General features: G+C 44.4%; 1 protein-coding gene across 4 annotated transcripts in view; it reads left to right on the top strand.

Annotated features, from left to right (window-relative positions):
- The window catches only part of orc4 (origin recognition complex, subunit 4), an 86127-nt gene that overhangs the window by 12908 nt on the left and 52630 nt on the right, over window positions 1–20589 (top strand). For 2 of the 4 annotated variants that reach the window (XM_078552516.1, XM_078552518.1), the window contains exons 3-4: window positions 2506–2579; window positions 4014–4104. In XM_078552516.1, coding sequence (XP_078408642.1) covers window positions 2506–2579; window positions 4014–4104 — 165 coding nt within the window. Of the gene's footprint in view, window positions 1–2505; window positions 2580–4013; window positions 4105–20589 lie in introns of those variants that run through there. The other 2 variants (XM_078552520.1, XM_078552519.1) reach the window with 2 other exon arrangements.

The following is a 20589-nucleotide window of genomic DNA, read 5'->3' as shown; positions in this document are numbered from 1 at the left end:
GTGCCTTGTAGATGGTGGACAGGCTTTGGGGAGTCAGGAGGTGAGTTACTCACCACTGAATTCCCAGCTTCTGACCTACTCTTGTAGCCACAGTATTTATGTGGCTAGGCCAGTTCAGTTTCTGGTCAATGGTAACCCCCAGGATGTTGGTAGTGGGGGATTCAGTGATGGTAATATCATTGAATGTCAGGGAGGGATGGTTAGATTTTCCCCTGTTGGAGAGGAGATGGTCATTGTTTGGCACTTGTGCAGTGTGAGTGCTACTTGCCACTTATCAATCCAAGCCTGACTCTTGTCCAGGTCTTGCTGCATATGGACATAGATTGCTTCAGTATCTGAGGAGTTGAGCTGTGATGCTCAACCTTGTGCAATTATCAGTGAACATCTCCACTTCTGACCTTTTATGATGGAACGAAGGTCATTGATGAAGCAGCTGATTGTTTGGGCCTAGGACACTACCCTGAGGAACTCCTGCAGTGATGCCCTGGGACTGAGATGATTGACCTCCAACAACCACAACCATCTGGTATTGCCATTGTGGTGAGCCATTAATTACATCAGTTATCGCAGGAATTTCCTGGAACTTATTTTTTGGTCACTGTGCTCATTGAGGAGAGATATGGCATTTCTAAACAAATATGTACCATTATCATGTTTGCCAATGTGTATCATTATCAAGCACTTGAGTTGGATATTGCAGGTCAGATGAAGTATTTTCCTCTGTCCCAACAAGGTGTCTTAGTGCTCTTGAGTTTTCATTATCAACCTGGTGTGAGCTTTTCCATGCCCACATCATTGACACTTGTGGCTCCAGAGTGTCGGTGTCAGTTGGCCAGATTTACAGTTTTGTGCTGTGAATCCATTCTCATTGTGAAGTTAAGTTGCCTGAAGTAATTCTTGGGTCAACCCTTGAAGCCGATGGAAATGTAAGAACAAGCGTAGGCCATTCAGATCCTCAAGCCTGTTGTGCTATTCAGTGAGATCATAGCTGATCCCTATCCTAATTCCATTCATCTATTTCGGCTCCATATCCCTCAATAGCCTTGGTTAGCAAAAATGCATTGTTCTCAATTAGTTGGTTTTATGAGAGAGCGTTCCACACTCCAATCACCCTTCGTTTCCTAATAACCTAAGTGGGCTGTCTCTAATTTTTGAGTTTATGTCCTCTTGTCCTAGACTCTCCCACTAATGGGAAGGTTTCTCTCTCTATCTACCTTATCAAGCCCTTTCAAAATCATAGCCTCAATCCGAAACACCCCTTTTGTATATTCCAGGGAATGCAAGCCTGGTTTATATAATCTCTCTTCACAATTTAATCCTTGGAGTCCTGGTAACATTCTGGTGAATCTTTGCACTCATTTCAAGGCTAGCATACAGTGCTCAGAACTGTACACAATATTCTAGCTTTGCATAGCTGTAACAAAACTTTTATATATTATAGCTTTCTCCTGAGAGAAACCTTTGCCCATCTTGGTTTAGTAAAGAAAGCTGAAAAGTCCTTGATCCAGATCTTCTACCTATTATTGATTATTTTGGAACATTTGCCTAAACGTAATTTAATTTTTATTTTAAAAATATATAAAGTAAATTAATTTTGACTGATCTGGCTTATTACTATTTTGAATTCTATGTTAACTTTGAACTGATTTTGAAAACTAGCACTAGTAATTATTATACATTTGGATTCACCATTGGTGGTCTGTAATTAGTGACTAAGTCGTGGCAAGCCAGGAAATTGCAACTCGGGAGCAAAAATCCAGACCCAAGTGTCTTGTGCATACATGACAACTCTTCCCTGTTGATACTTTTCCTTGCATGGGTTTCCACATGATTTCTGCTTCTTCCTCTTCTGCATGTATTGGTTTATTTTTTTGGTCTATTCCCAACAATTTCTTCATAGTGTTTATTTTTCCCCTCCCTTCTGCTTTCTTTTTTTGAATTTTGCTATAAATTTGACTGTCTGTGGATCTGCAATTTACTGTAGTGGCAAAGTTAATAGTGTTGCTTCTAAATACCGAGAAATTTGCAAGAAACAATTTACAAATTACTGGATTAGTTGCATTGAACTCCATCCCTTTTGCAACTCAAGTTGAAAAGTTTCTTGAATACTAACTGAACCTAACATAAAATGCTTGGCAAGACTGTTCTTAAATCTTGAAATTCCAAGTGCTCCTCAGCCTCATTTCTGTCCTTGTTTCCCACCCCACCCCCATCCTCACCCCAATTTTTCCTTTTGTCGAGCTTTTTACTGCTGGCGCAAAAAAGAGGCATAACTTTTTTTCAGCTAGAAATCTCTGTTCCTGGAATTCTTGTTAACTGTCAAATAATGAGAGGCTTTTGATTTGAAGCTTTCTACTTCCCAATGAACATTGATGGCGCCTTGCAATGAAATTACATGAGTGTAAATGAATGAAACATTAGTTTTTGCTTTTGAGAAAATACGTAAGTTTATGTAATGCCTGTTATTAACAACATAATCTTCCTTGTTTCTCATTGGATTAACAGGTTCACATGATATTAAGAGCACGATTCTGCCACCATCTCCCTGGTAAACTGTTTGGAGTAGAAGCTCAATACAAGTAAGTGGTTTTTGTCTGAAACAGCAGCATTGTATAGTGCTTCACTGACACACTTGTTTCTTTTTTTGGACATCACTGGCAAAGCTAGCATTTATTGCGCATCCTCAAAGGTGATGATGTGTAATACCTTGAACTACTTCAGTCCATGTGGTTTCTGTACACCCGCCTTGCTGCTTGGTAAGGAGTTCCAGGTTCTTGACTGAGTGACAGTGAAGAAATGGCAATACATTTCCATGTCAGAATGGTGTATTCCTCTGAGAGGAACTTTCAGGTGGTGTAGTCCCATGTATCTGGTGCCCTTTTCCTTATAGGCGGTAGAGGTTGGGGCTTTGGAAAGTGCAGTTGAAGAAAACTTGGCGAGTTGCTGCATTGCACCTTGTAGATGGCATGTACCAATGCTACAGTGTGCTGGTGCTGGAGAGGGTGGATGTGTGAAAAACCTGTCCTCAACTTCCCTCTAGTCCCTCCACTGATATTTACTTTATTTCTACTTTAAATCCATGCCTGCTGGGTATTGACCTCTCTACTAACAGAAATATGCCCTTCCTATCTATTTTATCTCTGCTCCTCATAATTTTGTACATCTCAACTAAATCTCTCCTCAACCTCTGTACCAAAGGAAATAGACCCGGGCCATCTAATCTTTCCTCAAATTCTTCATTCCTGGCAGCGTTGTTGTAAATCCTCTCTGTACCCTCTCTAGTGCAATTGTATCCTTTCTGTATTATGGTAACTAGAACTGCACATAATACTCTACTGTGCCCTAACTAATATTTTATACAGTTCCAGTATAACCTCCTCGTTCTTAGATTCTATGCCTCCAGCTATTAAAGTATTCCATATGCTTCTTCTGCTGCCTTCTCTACCTGTCCTTCCGTCTTCAGGGATCTGTGGACATGCATTCCTGTGTATTTCCAGAATTTTTTATTTTTAATCCATTTGTACTTCTAACCATCATGCCAGTGACCTCCTACAGTAAATTCAAATGATCAGTTAGACATAACCTACCAGTTATAAATGCTAATTCTTGATCAGTTCAAACTGTGGCTCTGTCTCATGATAAATTGGTTTCAAGCAGTGTTTCTATTTTGAAACACACATTTATTGTTTTGTGTAAGTACACAAATAAATGTTGAAAAGCATTTAGCAGCATATGAAAATATGGAATTATGCAGCACATCCGCACAGATCAAGAAACCAAGCATACCACAAGATTCAGTTATCTGTTCAGCATATTCTTAGTGCATATACATTTGATATGTGTTAGGAACATTGGAGTAGGCCATTCGGCACTTTGAGCCTTCTCCACCATTCAATAAGATCATGGCTGATCTGGTTGTGGTCTCAGCTTGACTTTCCTGTCTTTCCCCCATATTCCTTGACTCCCTTGCCTAACAAAAATCGGTCTAACTGTGTTGCTTTGCTGTTTTTCAGAAATTTGATGGATCTTCTAAAACAAACAGCGGTTCATGGGGAGAGCAATTCTGTCCTGATTGTTGGTCCCCGGGGAGCAGGAAAAACTATGGTATGTGTTTCTTGTGTAACTTGCTCTGTATTACAGGACTCTTGTTGAGGCAAAATGCTATGTCAAGTTTCAGGGGGTGGGGTTGGTGTAGCAATTATAGTCACTTTGGCTGTAGTAAGAAAGTATCATAGCCTTCAGTGACATTTAAATTTGCTTGCTTTTAATTTTGTTTTTTCTGCATTGAACCACTGGATGGATCAATGCAAAACCAGGGGAGGAAAATATATTCTCCTCTTGAGGCTGAAGAGGAAATATTTCAGCAGTTGAAATACTGAAGTTCTGAACCTTTATTAAAATATAAGGTTAGGCTGGAGGAGGTAGCCAAAATAGGGATGGGTGAAATCATTAAGGAATTTACAGACTGGAATGAGAGTTTTTAAAGAGGATTCGGAGCTGCCATAAGCCCTAGACGACAGATGATGGATGAGTTGGACTTGGTACATGATGAGATATAGGAAACAGTTTTGGATGGGCTGATATTCACGTAGTGTACAGGACATGAGGCTGCGAGGAAAGCTTTGGAATATCAGAGTCTGCAGATCACTGTCAAGGATAAATATTTCAGCAGAGATGAGCTGAGGTGGAATGGACATTTGTTCCAGAGATCGTCTTAATGGAGAGGATATGGGGTCAGGAGCTTGGCTTGACGTAGACTAGGTTGTTATTAATTTGGTTATAACCTTGTGTGAACATCTTTCTCTAGTTTCTCTCCTATGTGCCCCCATCACGCCTCTCTGAGCTCAGCTTGGCTATGGAACAAACCTTCTGCTCCCTCAACCCTATTTGCACCAAACTGCTGGCCATCCAGCTTCCCTTCCTGTTAGCTGATAATATGAATAGTTCTCTGTCCTCTGGCACTGAGCCCTTTCCCTTCAACTTTGCCTGCATCACCCCCTGCTCAAAAGAAAAAAACAGATTTGTACCTCTGCCACATAGTCTGTAAACAGAGGCGGCAAAAGAGTTGTGAGAAGTGATGGAGTGAAGCTGGGTATCATTATCAAGAACATAAGAAGTAGGAGTCTGCTCCACCATTCAATACAATCATGGCCGATCTTGGCTTCAAATCTACTTTCTTGTCTGCTCCCATATTCCTTGATTTCCAAATTTGGTCTTTGTTGCACCTCTGCCTCAGGTATACAAATAGTCATTTGGTAGTGCAGAACTTAAATATTGCCGAAAAAAGGGACATGTCTAAGCTTTTCATCTTGCGCTCATCAGGGCACTCGCAAGAATACCAATATAAAGGGGAAAACATCAATTTTTACTGTGTGTGAAGAAATTACTGATTGGTTGGCAAGTGGCGTTGTCATGGAGAATGCCCTACTGATGATGACTAACAGTTAACTGCCAAGTATTGTTTGAAATTTAAACCAGGCAGCTTGACCCTGATTGCTCAAGGCATTGCCCTGAGGAATGAATCAGTGAATTGCTGTCATTTATTTGGTTTAGCTGAAACAGGTGCAATGTATGTACATATGAACAAATGTGCGAATTAAGAGCAGGAGTTTGCTACTCGGCCCCCTCAAGCCTGCTCCGCCATTCAATAAGATCATGGCTGATCTGAATGTAATCTCAACCCCACATCCCTGCCTACCCCCGATAACCTTTCACTCCTTCGTTAATTAAGAATCTATCTAGCTTTCCTTAAAAATATTCAAAGACTCTGCTTCCACCGCCTTTTGAGGAAGAGAGTTCCAAAGACTTACAACCCTCTGAGAAAAAATTTCTCCCCATCTGTCTTAAATGAGCGACCCCTAGTTTTTAAACTGTGACCCCTAGCTCTAGATTTTCCTACAAGAGGAAACATCCTCTCCACATCCACCCTGTCAAGGCCTCTCAGGATCTTAAAGGTTTCCATTAAGTTGCCTCTTACTCTTCTAAATTCCAGTGGATGCAAACCTAACCTGTCCAGTCTTTCCTCATAAGACAGCCCCACCATAAGACAGCCCATACCTGGTATTAACCTAGTAAACCTTCTCTGAACTGCTTCTAACGCATTTACATCTTTCTGGCTGCAAAGAATAGGGCCCCATGTAGTAATATATGTAGCTTCCAGAACATGCAAATGTGGCACATTACGTGTCCGACTGACAATCTCTGTGATTGCAACAAAGCCTCATACAATTGTAGCAAGACTTCTTTTTTCTTGTACTGTAATCCCCTTGCAATAAAAGCCAACATGCCATTTGCTTTCCTAATTGCTGTACCTGCAAGCTAACATCCTATTATCTTTGTACAAGTATACCCAAGTCCTTCTGAACATCAGCATTTACAAGTTTTACGCTGTTTAAAAAATGTTCTGCTTTTCAATTCTTATGACTAAATTGAATAACCTCACACCTCCTCACATTGTACTCCATCTACCACCTTGTTGCCCACTTACTTAACCTGAGTGTATCTCCAATTCCATGAGACCTTCTCTTGTGTATTAACCTTTTGTGTGGCATCTTATCGAATGCCTTTTGGAAATCCAAGTATAGTACATCTATTCGTTCTCCTTTATTTGTCCGACTCGTTAGACCCTCAAAAAAAAACATAATAAATTTGTCAAATGGGATTTACCTTCAGTAAAACCATGCTGACTTGTTCTAATCATATCATGCTTTTCGAAGTGCATTGTTAAGACTCCCCTAATAATAGATTCCAGCACTTTCCTGGCAACTAATTTGAGGCCCTCTGGCCTGTAGTTCCCTATGTTCTCTCTCCCTCATTTCTTTAATAGTGGGGTTATATTTGCTAATTTCCAGTCTTCTGGGACTATTTCAAAGCCTAGTGAATTTTGGAAAATCACAGGCAGTGCTTCCACTATCTCTGCAGCTTTCTCTTTTTAGAACCCTTACATAGGATTGTAGGAACAGGAGTAAGGTATTTGGCCCATTGAGCCTGCTCGACTATTCAATTAGATCATGGCTCAAAATCCACCTCAATGCTACTTCCCCGCACTATCCCCATATCCCTTGATGTCATTAGCATCCAGAAATCTATCATTTTCAGCCTTTAACATGCTCAATGATTGAGCTCCCGCAGCCCTATGGGGTAGAGGATTCCAAAGATTTACCACCCTCTGAAGAAATTCCTCCTCATCTCGGTCTTAAATGGCTTGCTCCTTATTTTGAAAATATGTCTCCTGGTTCTGGACTCACCAGCCAGGGGAAGCATCCTATCCACATCTACCCTGTCACGCCCTGTAAGAATTCTGTATGTTTCAATGAGATCACATTTCATTCTTCACAACACTAGAGAATACAGACCCAGTTTCCTCAATCTCTCCTCATAAGACAATCCTGCCATCCCAGGGGTTAATCTAGTGAACTTCCATTACACTTCCTCTATGGCATGTGTGATGGAAACCTGGGGATTTGTAGGATTTTGGTGCTTCGAGTTTCTCCAATAATTTTTCTCTGCTGATATTAATTACCTTGAATTTCTCACATTTATTAACCTCCATTTCTTGTATGTAACCTGGGCCTTCTACTGTGAAAACAGGCACAAAATATTTGATCTGCCTCGCCATTTCCTCACTCCTCATGATGATTTCCCCTACTTTTAATTCTAATGGACCAATAATAATCTAGTTACTCGCTTCCTTTTTATATACTTAACAGTTTTTAAGATCTTTTACATGTTCCAGGCTAGTTTACTCTCATTCTATTTTTTCCTCTTTTTATCAACTTTGGTGCCCCTTTGGTTTCTAACACACTTCCAATCCTCAGACTACTTACTTTTTTTTTGCAATATTGTAAGCCTCTTCTTTCAATCTAATACTATCCTTAACCACCTAGTAAGCCATGGATCTTTCTTGCTGAGTCTTTGTTCTTGAAAGGAATGTTTTTTGTTGAACATTTTGAACTTTAAAAAAATGTTTCCCACTGTTTATTTACCACCATACCTTGTAGCCTATTTGACCAGTCATCCTTAGCCTGCTCTCCCCTCATATATCATGCCATTGGCTTTAAGTTTCAGATTTTTGTAAGTGACTGGAAAATGTAATTTTCAAACTTAATGTGGAATTTAACTATATTATGATCACTATTCCCCAGTAGATTTTTAAATATGACATTGCTAATTAAGTCTGCCTCATTGCACAGTACTCAATCTAAAATAGCTTTATTCTTAGTTGGCTTCACAACATATTCTTCCAAGAAACTGTCTCAAAAGCATTCAGCAAACTTATCTTCAGACCACCTTTGCTAATTTTATTGGTCTAATCGATAGGAAGATTAAAGTCCTGCAGTACCTTTTTTCTTTAATTTAACCCAAATGCTCTTTCTTACTTCTGAGTAGTGAATTTATATTACCGCACAGCCATTGCTTCAAATCTGAGAGTATTATTTCAAGGGATTTAGAATCATGCACATTGTATTACCACTTGGATTCCCATACTGTGTAAAAGGCTGTGCCCATTTGTAATCAGATAATTAAACAGTGTGAGCATGGCAATTACTGTTTCTAGCAAAAGCTGAAGTGGCTACACATGTTTTTAGGTGTTGGTTTTGTTTTTAAGGCCTGGTTATTATATTTGCCTCTGTTTTTGAAATTACTCAATACTGCAATTGGGCTTCCGAAGCGATAGATGTCTGCACCTTGCATATCTAGAGTGGACAGTGACTCAACAGATAAAACTGGCTTTTTAAAAAAAATCTCTGAAACATACCATTCTGCTTTTGTGAAATGCTTTACAATCCTAGTTGACCTTTGAAAGAGGTTAGATATCATAGAATAAAACATATTAATAGCTTGTGCAGTTAGTCATTGACCATATAAATACTCTAATTCCTGTAAAAGCCATGATTTGATTTTATTAATTATTTCCTACCATAGACAGTTATACCTGCCCCTGTTTCTATTTGACATTCCTGAATATTTAAATTCTGTGAATTCTTGTGCCTCCTTTGCTTTAGCCTGGATGTCTGACTCTCAAGGTTGAGGTCTTTCAGAAAGCAGAACAAACGTTGCTGAATAACATTTTCCCTGGTATGTGTGTAGTGAAAGGAAGCCATTTGGGGTTGATAGTTGTTGTTTGTAAAGCTTAAAACAACAAGGAGCATTTGGAACCTGCATTGTGAACATGCATCATCCTTGTTGCAGGAGGAACTCGGGTGAATGTAACACTCATAATGTATTTTTTTCCCTTGGCTTATTGTATAACAAAAATATAACATCACGAAGGCCCATAAGTATTTGCTCAATAGCCTCAGTGCTTTAACTGAGACCCTTTGAACAGTTGAGAAGTGTATTCCCTTTACAATCACACCAAAATGAACCTAATTGCGGGCAAGGTCGATGACCATTTTTGAACTTAAACTATTTTAAGAAATAACTACTTGAATGAACCCTATCCAAACCAAATAGTGAAGCCAAAGATCATGTGCAGTGCACTGTTATTATTCCTGTAGTTTATTGAAATAGGAAATTTATTACTAACCTTTCGTACACAGACTACTTTTTCATCCTTTTCTTATCCATATTTTAAAGTAATTACAAAGGCAGGTGACATGGTTGCCCTTCAAAATGTTTATGTAACAAAAATAACCATGCCTGTTTTAACAAGTCTTTCATAGGTACCAACAGCTGATATAATTGGGATTTTAATTTCCTTCAAATAAATTGATTGATAAATAAATAAACATAACAGCCAAGGAAGGTTTGAAACATTTATTTATGAGGGAAAGTGACCCACCCAAGTGGACAATGAAAAGAGTAATACTTAAAGTGAAAGCAATGGGAATTTGAGGTAAAGCCTAGGACTGACTAAGAAATTTGTGGGAAGGTAATAAGGAGAAACGATAGAGAAATGGAGTCTGGGTGGAGGAAAATTCCATATGGACTGCCATAGATGTCAGTAATAGAACCCTTGCTGTTTCTAATGTACATTAACAACCTGGATTATGCAGCTCAATGCAAACTGCACAAATTTGCAAATACCCAAACTGTTGGGAGAATGGAGTGGGTTGGGCATGTGTTGTAAAAATTGCGGTTGAATCTAAGGAGGCAGTTAGTTGAATTGCAGGACTCAGCCAAGGATCTAGAGTATGACTGGATTAAAATGTGTAAGTGATTAGTGTGTTATCATGGTTTTATCTCAGGATTTGTTAGCTTCTTACTCCAGAAGAGATCTTGCTGGAGGCAATGGTCTTTTGTTGAAAACACATTTATCTACATACTAACTAGTTAAAAAGATTAAGTAAGACCAAGACATAGCTGGAGCTGCTCTAAGATGCTTCTCGGTCATCTTCAAGTGAGCGATGTCACTATGACAGCTCCTTACACACATGCCCAGTAGCTATTATTAGACGTAACCCTTTTTCTACATCTCTCCCCAAATTCACTCTGCCCAGAAACTTAACCTCATATAAACAATTTACAGTTTCCATCCAACTCCTACTTCTTCCCTACACTGCCACCTACCTCTTCCCACCCCCAAAACAAGTTGCTTTTGCCAAAGACATCTATTCCCAACAGTGTTCTCTGCTCTCTTGGAGGACATGTGTGTTCCCTTATCGTCACCTTGGAAGGCAAAAACATTGGAGTGGGATAGCAGCTTCTCACGACAGCTGGCTCCTGGGCTGTGACACTTAGGATGACCTGAATGCAAAGGCAGTGAAGACCAATCATGAAGAAACTGATTCAAGGGAGAGCCATTCAGGACTTGAATGATCACAACTCCTTGAAAAGGAAGACAATGTACTGAAATTCTCCCTTTCATCATCATCTGCGTTGCACATTGGGAAAGGTGAAAGGACTGCCTCAACAGAACAAAGCATTTTCAGCTCCTATGAAGAACTTTGCAGCTGTGATACAGCTGCAGTGACAACGAGAAGCATTCAGTACCTGAGAGAGGAATGAATCTGGTAGATGAAAAGAAGAATGAAGAACATCCTGAAGACACTGCAGGAAACTTCCCTACTCCTCTTAAGATAGGAATTTCTCTTTCTATAGGAAGTGGTATCACATCCACATGTGCTTCAGTGTGGGGCTGCACCGCTTCAGACAATGAGACCTTGGGGTCAGCCACAGAAAGTAGGATTGCACCATCATGGAATAAACTTCAGGGCCAGGATCTATTGGAAGTTTCTGAGTAGTACTTTGGCCTATAAACTTGCTAGGAAGTTCAACATGAGCATCAGATGTTTTTATTACAAGCCCTGGTAGTAATAGGCAAGACCACTAGTGTTAGTACTTCAGATAGTTGCTTTGTAGCCAACTTTTCATCTGATGCTGTGGCCATTTCCTTGGATGCGGTACAGTATTTATAGACTTATGTGCTGCAATATGTTCACATTCTTTTGTTGCACCATTTCTAGTGTCTAAATCACTCTCTGTGGCTTGGTAGCCTGTGTGAATGCAAATAGGTGGGTTTGGAATTCAGTTTTCTCTTTTAGGAAGTTAGCCTTCTCTAGCTCATGCTAAACTTTTAATATTTTCAAACTCCATTTGATGCTCGACTTTAAGTTTTCCTAAGGTACTCTTCACCTGTAGAAACTCTGTAGTTTGGGCCTCTGCTTCTTTATTGAAGAAAGCTTGAATGTTTCCATGGCTTGCTGATGAGATCCAAGTGCAGGCTCTAGCTTACATTTGAATGGATTAATAACCTCTGAATTTTCACTATTTATTACGATCCAATTTGGATTCTGATGAAGAGTCATACGGACTCGAAATGTTAACTCTGTCTTCCTCTCCACAGATGCTGTCAGACCTTCTGAGTTTTTCCAGCTATTTTTGTCTCAGACTCCACTCAGTGCCTGATCACTGCTGAAGCAATCAACAAAGCATATGAAATAATGAACAACATATGGTTGTTGAAGCAGTAGAGTTCAAGCTGGAAAAGGTCTGCTTAAAACTCTGTGGTGCTCTGGTCAGACTATACCTTATGTCCAGTTCTGATCATGGCAAGCATTGATGCCTTGGAGGAAGTTCAGGGATTGAACGAAAAAATGATTTGAAGACTGAGGGCGGAATTTTCTGAGCCTGCTGATGGCAGGCGTGATAGGTGGCCTGCGCAGAAAATATGGCCGAGGGTGCTCTGGGAGCAAGTGCTGGCCATTCTCTGAGGTGACTGCTGAGGCAGTGGTGGGTTCTGGGGGCAAGCCCTGGCCAGCCTCGGAGGTGACTACTGAGGTGGGGTCGGTGGTGTCAAGTGCTGCCCTGGCGCTGCATCTCATGCATAGACAATCGAAGAAGGGGGCAGGGTAAGCGAGGGAAATGGCCACGCATTAGGGATACCTGTATAAACTGACCATGCCTCTGCAACTAAGACAGATCAGGCACAGCCACAGTGACATGATTGGGGTCAGGCTCCTATGCAAGCATTGCGGAGGCACCAAAGAGCCACCAAGCGCTTCAGACCTTAACCCATCCCCCCGCCAGCTCAGACTTCGAGTCCTCCACCACTTTATTGGACCACGGAGCAGTTGGACTGCACACATTGTACAATCTCCTTGCCAACGCTGGCCATGTAGCAGTCACTACTGGAGGCGTTGATAGCCCCTTGCACTCTCAGCATCCCGGTTTGGACCAGTATCCCCCATGTTGCAGGTTGACAGGGCAGCCATGCAGCGCCCTCCCCTCTGGTATCCGAGGGGTGACCAGCACTCTCCGGGCAGCATTAAGTGGCGGTCACATGGGGCCAGGAAAGGTGCTAAGTACAGCCATGAAAACCACGGCATTCACTTTTATGCTGCAGGAGGACCATGTCAGGATCATGGATCCTGGTGACCTAGCTGTATGCCTGATGGACTGCAGAGACCATAGAAGGTGGAGGAGAGAGCGACTAAGGCTCCTGGCCGCACAAAGGCAGGAGCAGCAACCTCATGAAGAAGGGGTATTAGGGGCTCCTGCACACGCTGCCCAGGAGTGACAGTGAGCGGTGTGTCTGGTTGGCACCTAGGGACACCCAGGGTCTATAGATGCCGCCTGCCATTCCTGCAGATGACTGAGCACCAGTGTCGCCGATGACTGCGCATGTCCAGGGACCTGGTGGCTCGCATCTGCCACTTACTTCAGGACTTGGCATCCACTGCCAGTGGCTGTGAAAGTGACCATGGTACTCAGTTTGTATGCCAGTGGCTCCTTTCAGGGGTTCACAGGTGACCTCTGTGGGATTTCACAATCTGCCACCCACAAATGCATCCATGAGGTCACGGATGCCATCTTTTCCATGGCACACAACTTTGTGCATTTCGCCCAGGACCAGGACAGCAGGGGTGCAAGGGCTATTGGATTCGCCCTGATCTCAGGATCCCCACAGGTGCAGGGTGCAATTGACTGCACTCGTGTAGTGCTCAGGTCTCCATCGCTACACTCTGGACTTCATCAACTGCAAGGGCTTCCACTCACTGAACATGCAGCTGGTATGCGACTACCAGAAACGCATCCTACAGGCATGCACATGGTTTCCAGGGAGTATCCACAATGCCCACATCCTGAGTCTCTCGCAGATCCCTGCAGTCTTCCAGAGTCCACAGAGGCTGCAGGGTTGGCTCCTTGGGGACAAGGGCTACCCGCAGAGGCTGTGGCTGATGACACACGTGCAGCTACCTCAGGTTGCAGCGGAGTGACGCAGTAATAAGGCTCTTGCAGCAACTCGCAACTTGGTGGAGCAGACCATCGGGATGCTGGGATGCGGTTCAGGTGCCTGGAAGGGTCTAGTGGAGCCCTGCTATACAGTCCACAGAGGGTATCATGCATTGTCGTCATCTGCTACACCCTTTACAGCCTGGCGCTGCAACGGGGTGAGGAGCTGGCTGAGGATGAGATGGAGGAGCTGCATGTCGCCTCCTCCTCTGAGGAGGGCGCTGACGGGGATGAGGGTGAGGGTGTCCTTGGTGGTGACGACAACGGGGATGAGGCCAAAACATTGTATGTTTTCAAGAAGGAGTTAGATATAGCTCTTGGGACGAAAGGGATTGAAGGGTATGGGGAGAAAGTGGGAGCAGGCTATTGAGTTGGATGATCAGCCATGATCATAATGAATGGCAGAGCAGGCTCGAAGGGCCAAATGGCTTACTCCTCCTCTTTTCTATGTAGATGAGGCAGGCGCACTCAGGAGGCCCTCCATAGCCGACAGATTTAAGACCATAAGACATAGGAGCAGAAATTAGGCCATTTAGCCCATCGAGTCTGCTCCGCCATTCAATAATGGCTGATAAGTTTCTCAACCCCATTCTCCCGCCTTCTCCCCGTAACCTTTGATCCCCTTACCAATCAAGTACCTATCTATCTCGGTCTTAAATACGCTCAATGACCTGGCCTCCACAGCCTTCTGTGGCAATGAATTCCATAGATTCACCACTCTCTGGCTAAAGAAGTTTCTCCTCATCTCTGTTCTAAAAGGTCTTCCCTTTACTCTGAGGCTGTGCCCTCGGGTCCTAGTCTCTCCTACTAATGGAAACATCTTCCATATGTCCACTCTATCCAGGCCTTTCAATATTCTGTAAGTTTCAATCAGATCCCCCCTCATCCTTCTAAACTCCATCGAGTATAGACCCAGAGTCCTCAAACATTCCTCATATGTTAAGCCTTTCATTCCTGGGATCATTGTCGTGAACCTCCTCTGGACCCTTTCCAGGGCTAGCACATCCTTCCTGAGATATAGGGCCCAAAATTGCTCACAATATTCTAAATGTGGTCTGACCAGAGCCTTATAAAGCCTCAGCAGCACATCCCTGCTTTTATATTCTAGTCCTCTCAAAATAAATGCCAACATTGCATTTGCCTTCCTAACTACCGACTCAACCTGCAAGTTAACCTTAAGAGAATCCTGGACTAAGACTCCCAAGTCCCTTTGCACTCCAGGCTTCTGAATTCTCTCCCTATTTAGAAAATAGTCTATGCCTCTATTCGTGGAGGATGATGACGACATGCAGATCCCCACATTGCAGTTGTGAACGTTTGACTCCAGTCTGGCTTATCTCAGCGCCAATACCCTCAGTGAGAAAGCTCCTGTCATGGAGATTCACTGGAGGCCCTAATAGTCGCTCGATTGCAGGAGGTTGTTGACAACATGCAGTGAGGATCTTCACATGTCCTCGGAGAATGTCTGTCTGGCTGAGGGGGCAGCTCGCTTGCGCTCCATGATCAGGGCCATCTCGGATGCAGCCATGAAACTTTAGACGCATCTGATGCTGTGTCCGCCTTCAGCACCTGGGCCCTTCAGGAGCTGGTGCACAGCATCACTGGTCACAGATGCTGGTGTGAAGTGGGCCAGCCCCACCTTAAAGGTGCTGAGAGCACAGAGAATTAGAGTATTCTGTGGTGCCTGCCCACTTCATTCTGGCAGCAATGCCCAGCACAGCCAAGGTGCAGGCATCAGTAGTGTTTCTAGGGAGTATGAGGCTGGACCATCATTGTGGTCTGAAGGCTGCACAGGGAAGTAGCCCTGGACTGAGACACCTGCCTTTTATCTCTTGTGCAGAAAGATTTCACACCTGAGTGACAAGAACATTGTTCATCAGAACAAGGAGCCAAAGGCAGGGAGGCATTCTTGGGAGTTTATTAACAATAGTGAACATTTTGTACAAGTGATTAACGCCTGTGCCCAGGCTCTGCAACAAATTCTCCTTAACTATCCTAAACCTGCTGCCTGGACACCCAAAGCGGAGGTGGAGGCAGCCTGCTGACTGTGACGACTTTGGCGGGTGTCCTCTGGAGGATCGAGACCTGGAGGGCTCCGGCCTGCTTTCAGGGCCCAGCTGTGTGGCAGTGGCACCCTCCCCGGCCTGTGAAGCTGGATCTGCGGAGGTCACAGGAAGAGAGGAGTCTGATGGGTTGGTCACTCCCAGAGTCACCTGGGTGGATGGCCCTGGAGTGTGTACCTGCTGATCCTCCTCCCTATGGGTGCCTGAGGGTCCCTGGCTGACTCCGTGAGTGGAAGGGGTAACAGGAGTGAGATCGAGCTGCCCAACACCCCTCTCGTGTCCACATTGTTTGAGGCCAACTATGGCACCAGCGATGGACTTAAGCCCACGCAGCTGTGACGTCCTGGACCAAGGTCCCCATGGCAGCCACCATCCTGCCAGTGTTGACCTCGGTGCATTGCAATGCCGGTGCCATCACCTCAGTCTGAAGACGGACGGACTCCTCCGTCGTGCCTTGCAATCTGAGGAGTGCAGCGGCCATCCCTTCCTGACATTCCCGAGCTTGCCTTTGCAGCTCCAGCAGCTGTGCCATGACCAAGTCCAGAGGCTCGTCATCTGACTTGGACCCAGCAAAGTTCTGGCCTCCAGCAGTCCTCCGAGTGCTGGAGACCTGAGAAATCCCTGCTCCCGCCTGCTGTGGATCAGAAAGTGTGATGTGCTCACCAGATTGGGGTCCCGAGGCTATTCTAAAGCTATGTCTTACCGAGGTGTGTCTCTGTGCTGGTGGAGGGTGTGGGTTAGCGCTGTGACGGGACTTCAGGGACGGTGCTTCAGATTCCTCTTCAGAGCTTGCTTGGAGACTATGGGTCATGGATTCTGTCTGCCGCTTCCCAGATGTACCTGTGAAAGCAAGGGAAGATAATTGGTGCATAGCAGTGGCCTGTGAAAGAGGACACATCACTCACGGCATGGTTGTCTGATGGATGTTGCACTGCTGGATCATCGCTTGGTAGAGCAGTGCCGACCTCACTACCAGCACAGGACCGGTCCTGGTCGTTGCTGGCCAGCTGGATGGCTCAGTTCTCAAATTATGTCAGAACTTTGATTTCCAGCATCCCTCCACATGTCTGCGACCTTTCCCTCCTGTTGTGAGCCAGTTTGTCCTGCAAGGATAGAGATGGGGAGTGTGTATCAGGAAGCCTGCCGGACCAGTTGATGAGTATGCCTGTCCTGTTTGGGTGGTGAGTGGTCCCATGTATGGGATGAGGGTAATGATGATGTGCATGAGAGAATGAATGGTGATGTGTCTTGCACTGGCAGTTTATTGAGGGCCCTGTGGGTGTGTGATGGGTTTGAGAGTGTATAAGTTGGGAGTGATGAAAAGTGTAACTTACCTTGGCAGAATGGAGGAGATCATTCATCCTTTTGCAGCACTGGGTGTCTGCCCTCTTCTGAAGGGCATTGGCGCTGACCACCGCTGTCACACCAAGCTGGGTTGGTGACATTGCTCCCCATCCTGCCGCTAGAGCGGGATTAGAGCACACCCTGACGAGCCATGGCATCCAGCAGTCGCTTGAGGGACCTGTCACTGAAGCAGGAGGCTGGAGTCTTTTTGCCTTTGCAGGCCCTATCTCCCAGGCAGTGGTGGTGAGCTGGTGACGATGAGCGCTTTGCTGGCGGATGTCTTTTAAAGATGGCAGCCGGCATGATGCAATAGCGGGGTGATGGCGAGCAGGTGAGTGAGAGCCCATCCGCCATGGAAATGGCGTGTTTCGCGGGAGTGAATATATAATGAGGCAGGCTCGGGAAGATATGGCGTGAAAACCCGCCATTTTCATTGGCGGGTACGACTCCCTTTTACCCGCCTGCTTCTGCACTTAGTGGAATTCTGGGAAAATTCAGCTCTGAATTTTGAGTGAAAGATTTAAGATTTGGAAGGATAATTGAAATTAAAATAGCAGCAGGACAAGAGGGTACATATTCAAACCGGTGAGGGAAATTTATGACGGGTGATTGGAAGTTCTCCCACATAGTGATAAATATACAGCAAGGCTTGCAAAGTGGATACTGAAAGCAATAATACTGAAATTTTAATAAGTTCTGAATTTAGGAGCAAATCTTTTGTCTGTTCCTCTTGGATGGGCTGGCTGGCTTCTCCTCATTCATAGCTGTCTTGATTAAATTTCAGAAGGAATCACTTGTAAATAAGCAAATTACAGAAACTAATATAAATTTTTATCTACTTTTTAAGGTTATAAACCTCCTTCTAAACTTTCTTTTGAAATCTTTCCACTATTGTATTAAGGTGTTTCATATCCATGTAAGTGGTTAAGTCACCAGACCCGGATGAAATATACCCTAGGCTGTTAAGAGTATCAATAGTGTAGAATCTGAATATCATTTTCCAATTTTCTGTGGCTATCTGCATGGTATTGGAGGACTGCTAACATTGTAACATTCTTTGGAAAAAGAGAGCAAGAGAGAGCTCGAGTAATGACAGGCACGTCAGCCTGACCTCGGTGGGGGGCAAATTATTGGAAAGAAGATTGAGATATAACATCGTTCAGAGGCATCAGTTAATCAAGGTTAGTCAGCATGGATTTATTAAAGAAAGGTCATGTCTGATGAACTTCAGTAAATTTTTTGAGGAGGGCTGATGAGGTTAGAATGTTGATTGTGAATTTGGGTACCACATGGCAGACAGGTCAGAAAATTCAAAGCTCATGGGATCACGGGGAAAATAGCAAGTTGGATCGGAAATTAACTCTGGCAGGAAGTAAAAGGTTATGGTCATTTGTTGTGTTTGTGACTGGTGTTGCAATCTGGTTAGGGACCATAACCCTTTAAAAAGAAATACAAATATTTTATTTTAACCAATAGAACTATGCCACAAGGTTTCACTTTTTTTTAAACAAAACACAAACTTTATTGTATATAGAACATATTAAACAAAACAAATATGGGTAAGTTAACACCTAATACTTATAACTATGTATGTTATGCACTCAGGTTTACTTCTTATTTCCCCCAAGAATTCTTAAGACACATCATTCTTAAAAGTTATTTACTTCTGTAGAGACCATCCATAATGTGCCACAGTCCTCTGGAGAATTCTCCTCAGCTCCTGCTATTCTCAGAGGTAAAACTTTCAATTACCCTCTCTTGACTGTGGATACCTCAGCCCCTTGTTTTGGTTATTTTTCCAATAGTTCCAAGCTAATCTGCTGGTTACTTTCTTTTGCAATAAGACACTGTGAAGCCCACTGTAGATTCTCCCACTAGCTTCAAACTAGGCAATCTTCCAGCTTCTGGTCCTCGCAAGATTCAAACTGAGATTAAGTCTCACCTGCCTTCTATATGGTCAGTGATGATGGTGTTTTACTCTGCTTACGGTGCAGTCTGTCTAACTGTCATTTATTTTGTTTATTTTCTGAGTTGCTAACTACACAAGATCAAAACTGCAACTAAAAACTCCCAGCAAACACCCAGATAAATTGAAACCAGAGAACTTTTCACCCATCTTCATGACGACATAGCCTTCTCTTGCCTGTCCTCAACTTAACCTTTAAGTTAATTATCCCTTTATTTACAATTTCTTCTTTGATCTGATGAAGTAAATGGGTTTCGCAACATTTTCAGGGTTTACTGAATGCTTTTAAAATATTTTGGCTTTACCTGCCAACACAAAAAACATCTCTCTGGACTGCCCTTGTTCTTGCAAGCATTACAGATGTCATGTCTCCAGCTAACTAAGCCCTCGTGCGCTCTCTCTCTCTCTCTCTCGTGCGCTCTCTCTCTCTCTCTCTCGTGCGCTCTCTCTCTCTCTCTCTCTCTCGTGCGCTCTCTCTCTCTCTCTCTCTCTCGTGCGCTCTCTCTCTCTCTCTCTCTCGTGCGCTCTCTCTCTCTCTCTCTCTCGTGCGCTCTCTCTCTCTCTCTCTCGTGCGCTCTCTCTCTCTCTCTCTCTCGTGCGCTCTCTCTCTCGTGCGCTCTCTCTCGTGCGCTCTATCTCTCTCTCTCTCATGCGCTCTCTCTCCCTCTCGTGCGCTCTCTCTCTCTCTCTCGTGCGCTCTCTCTCTCTCTCTCTCTCTCGTGCGCTCTCTCTCTCTCTCTCTCTCGTGCGCTCTCTCTCTCTCTCTCTCTCTCTCGTGCGCTCTCTCTCTCGTGCGCTCTCTCTCGTGCGCTCTATCTCTCTCTCTCTCATGCGCTCTCTCTCTCTCTCTCGTGCGCTCTCTCTCTCTCTCTCGTGCGCTCTCTCTCTCTCTCTCGTGCGCTCTCTCTCTCTCTCTCGTGCGCTCTCTCTCTCTCTCTCTCTCGTGCGCTCTCTCTCTCTCGTGCGCTCTCTCTCTCTCTCGTGCGCTCTCTCTCTCTCTCGTGCGCTCTCTCTCTCTCTCGTGCGCTCTCTCTCTCTCTCGTGCGCTCTCTCTCTCTCTCGTGCGCTCTCTCTCTCGTGCGCTCTCTCTCGTGCGCTCTCTCTCTCGTGCGCTCTCTCTCTCGTGCGCTCTCTCTCTCTCGTGCGCTCTCTCTCTCTCGTGCGCTCTCTCTCTCTCGTGCGCGCTCTCTCTCTCTCGTGCGCGCTCTCTCTCTCTCGTGCGCTCTCTCTCTCTCTCGTGCGCTCTCTCTCTCTCTCGTGCGCTCTCTCTCTCTCGTGCGCTCTCTCTCTCTCGTGCGCTCTCTCTCTCTCGTGCGCTCTCTCTCTCTCGTGCGCTCTCTCTCTCTCGTGCGCTCTCTCTCTCTCTCGTGCGCTCTCTCTCTCTCTCGTGCGCTGTCTCTCGTGCGCTCTCTCTCTCTCGTGCGCTCTCTCTCTCTCGTGCGCTCTCTCTCTCTCTCGTGCGCTCTCTCTCTCTCGTGCGCCTCTCTCTCTCGTGCGCGCTCTCTCTCTCTCGTGCGCGCTCTCTCTCTCTCGTGCGCG

This window comes from Cetorhinus maximus, chromosome 11 (assembly GCF_964194155.1).
Source record: "Cetorhinus maximus chromosome 11, sCetMax3.hap1.1, whole genome shotgun sequence".
Classification (NCBI taxonomy): domain Eukaryota; kingdom Metazoa; phylum Chordata; class Chondrichthyes; order Lamniformes; family Cetorhinidae; genus Cetorhinus; species Cetorhinus maximus.
This window is presented reverse-complemented; position numbering and strand designations above follow the sequence as displayed.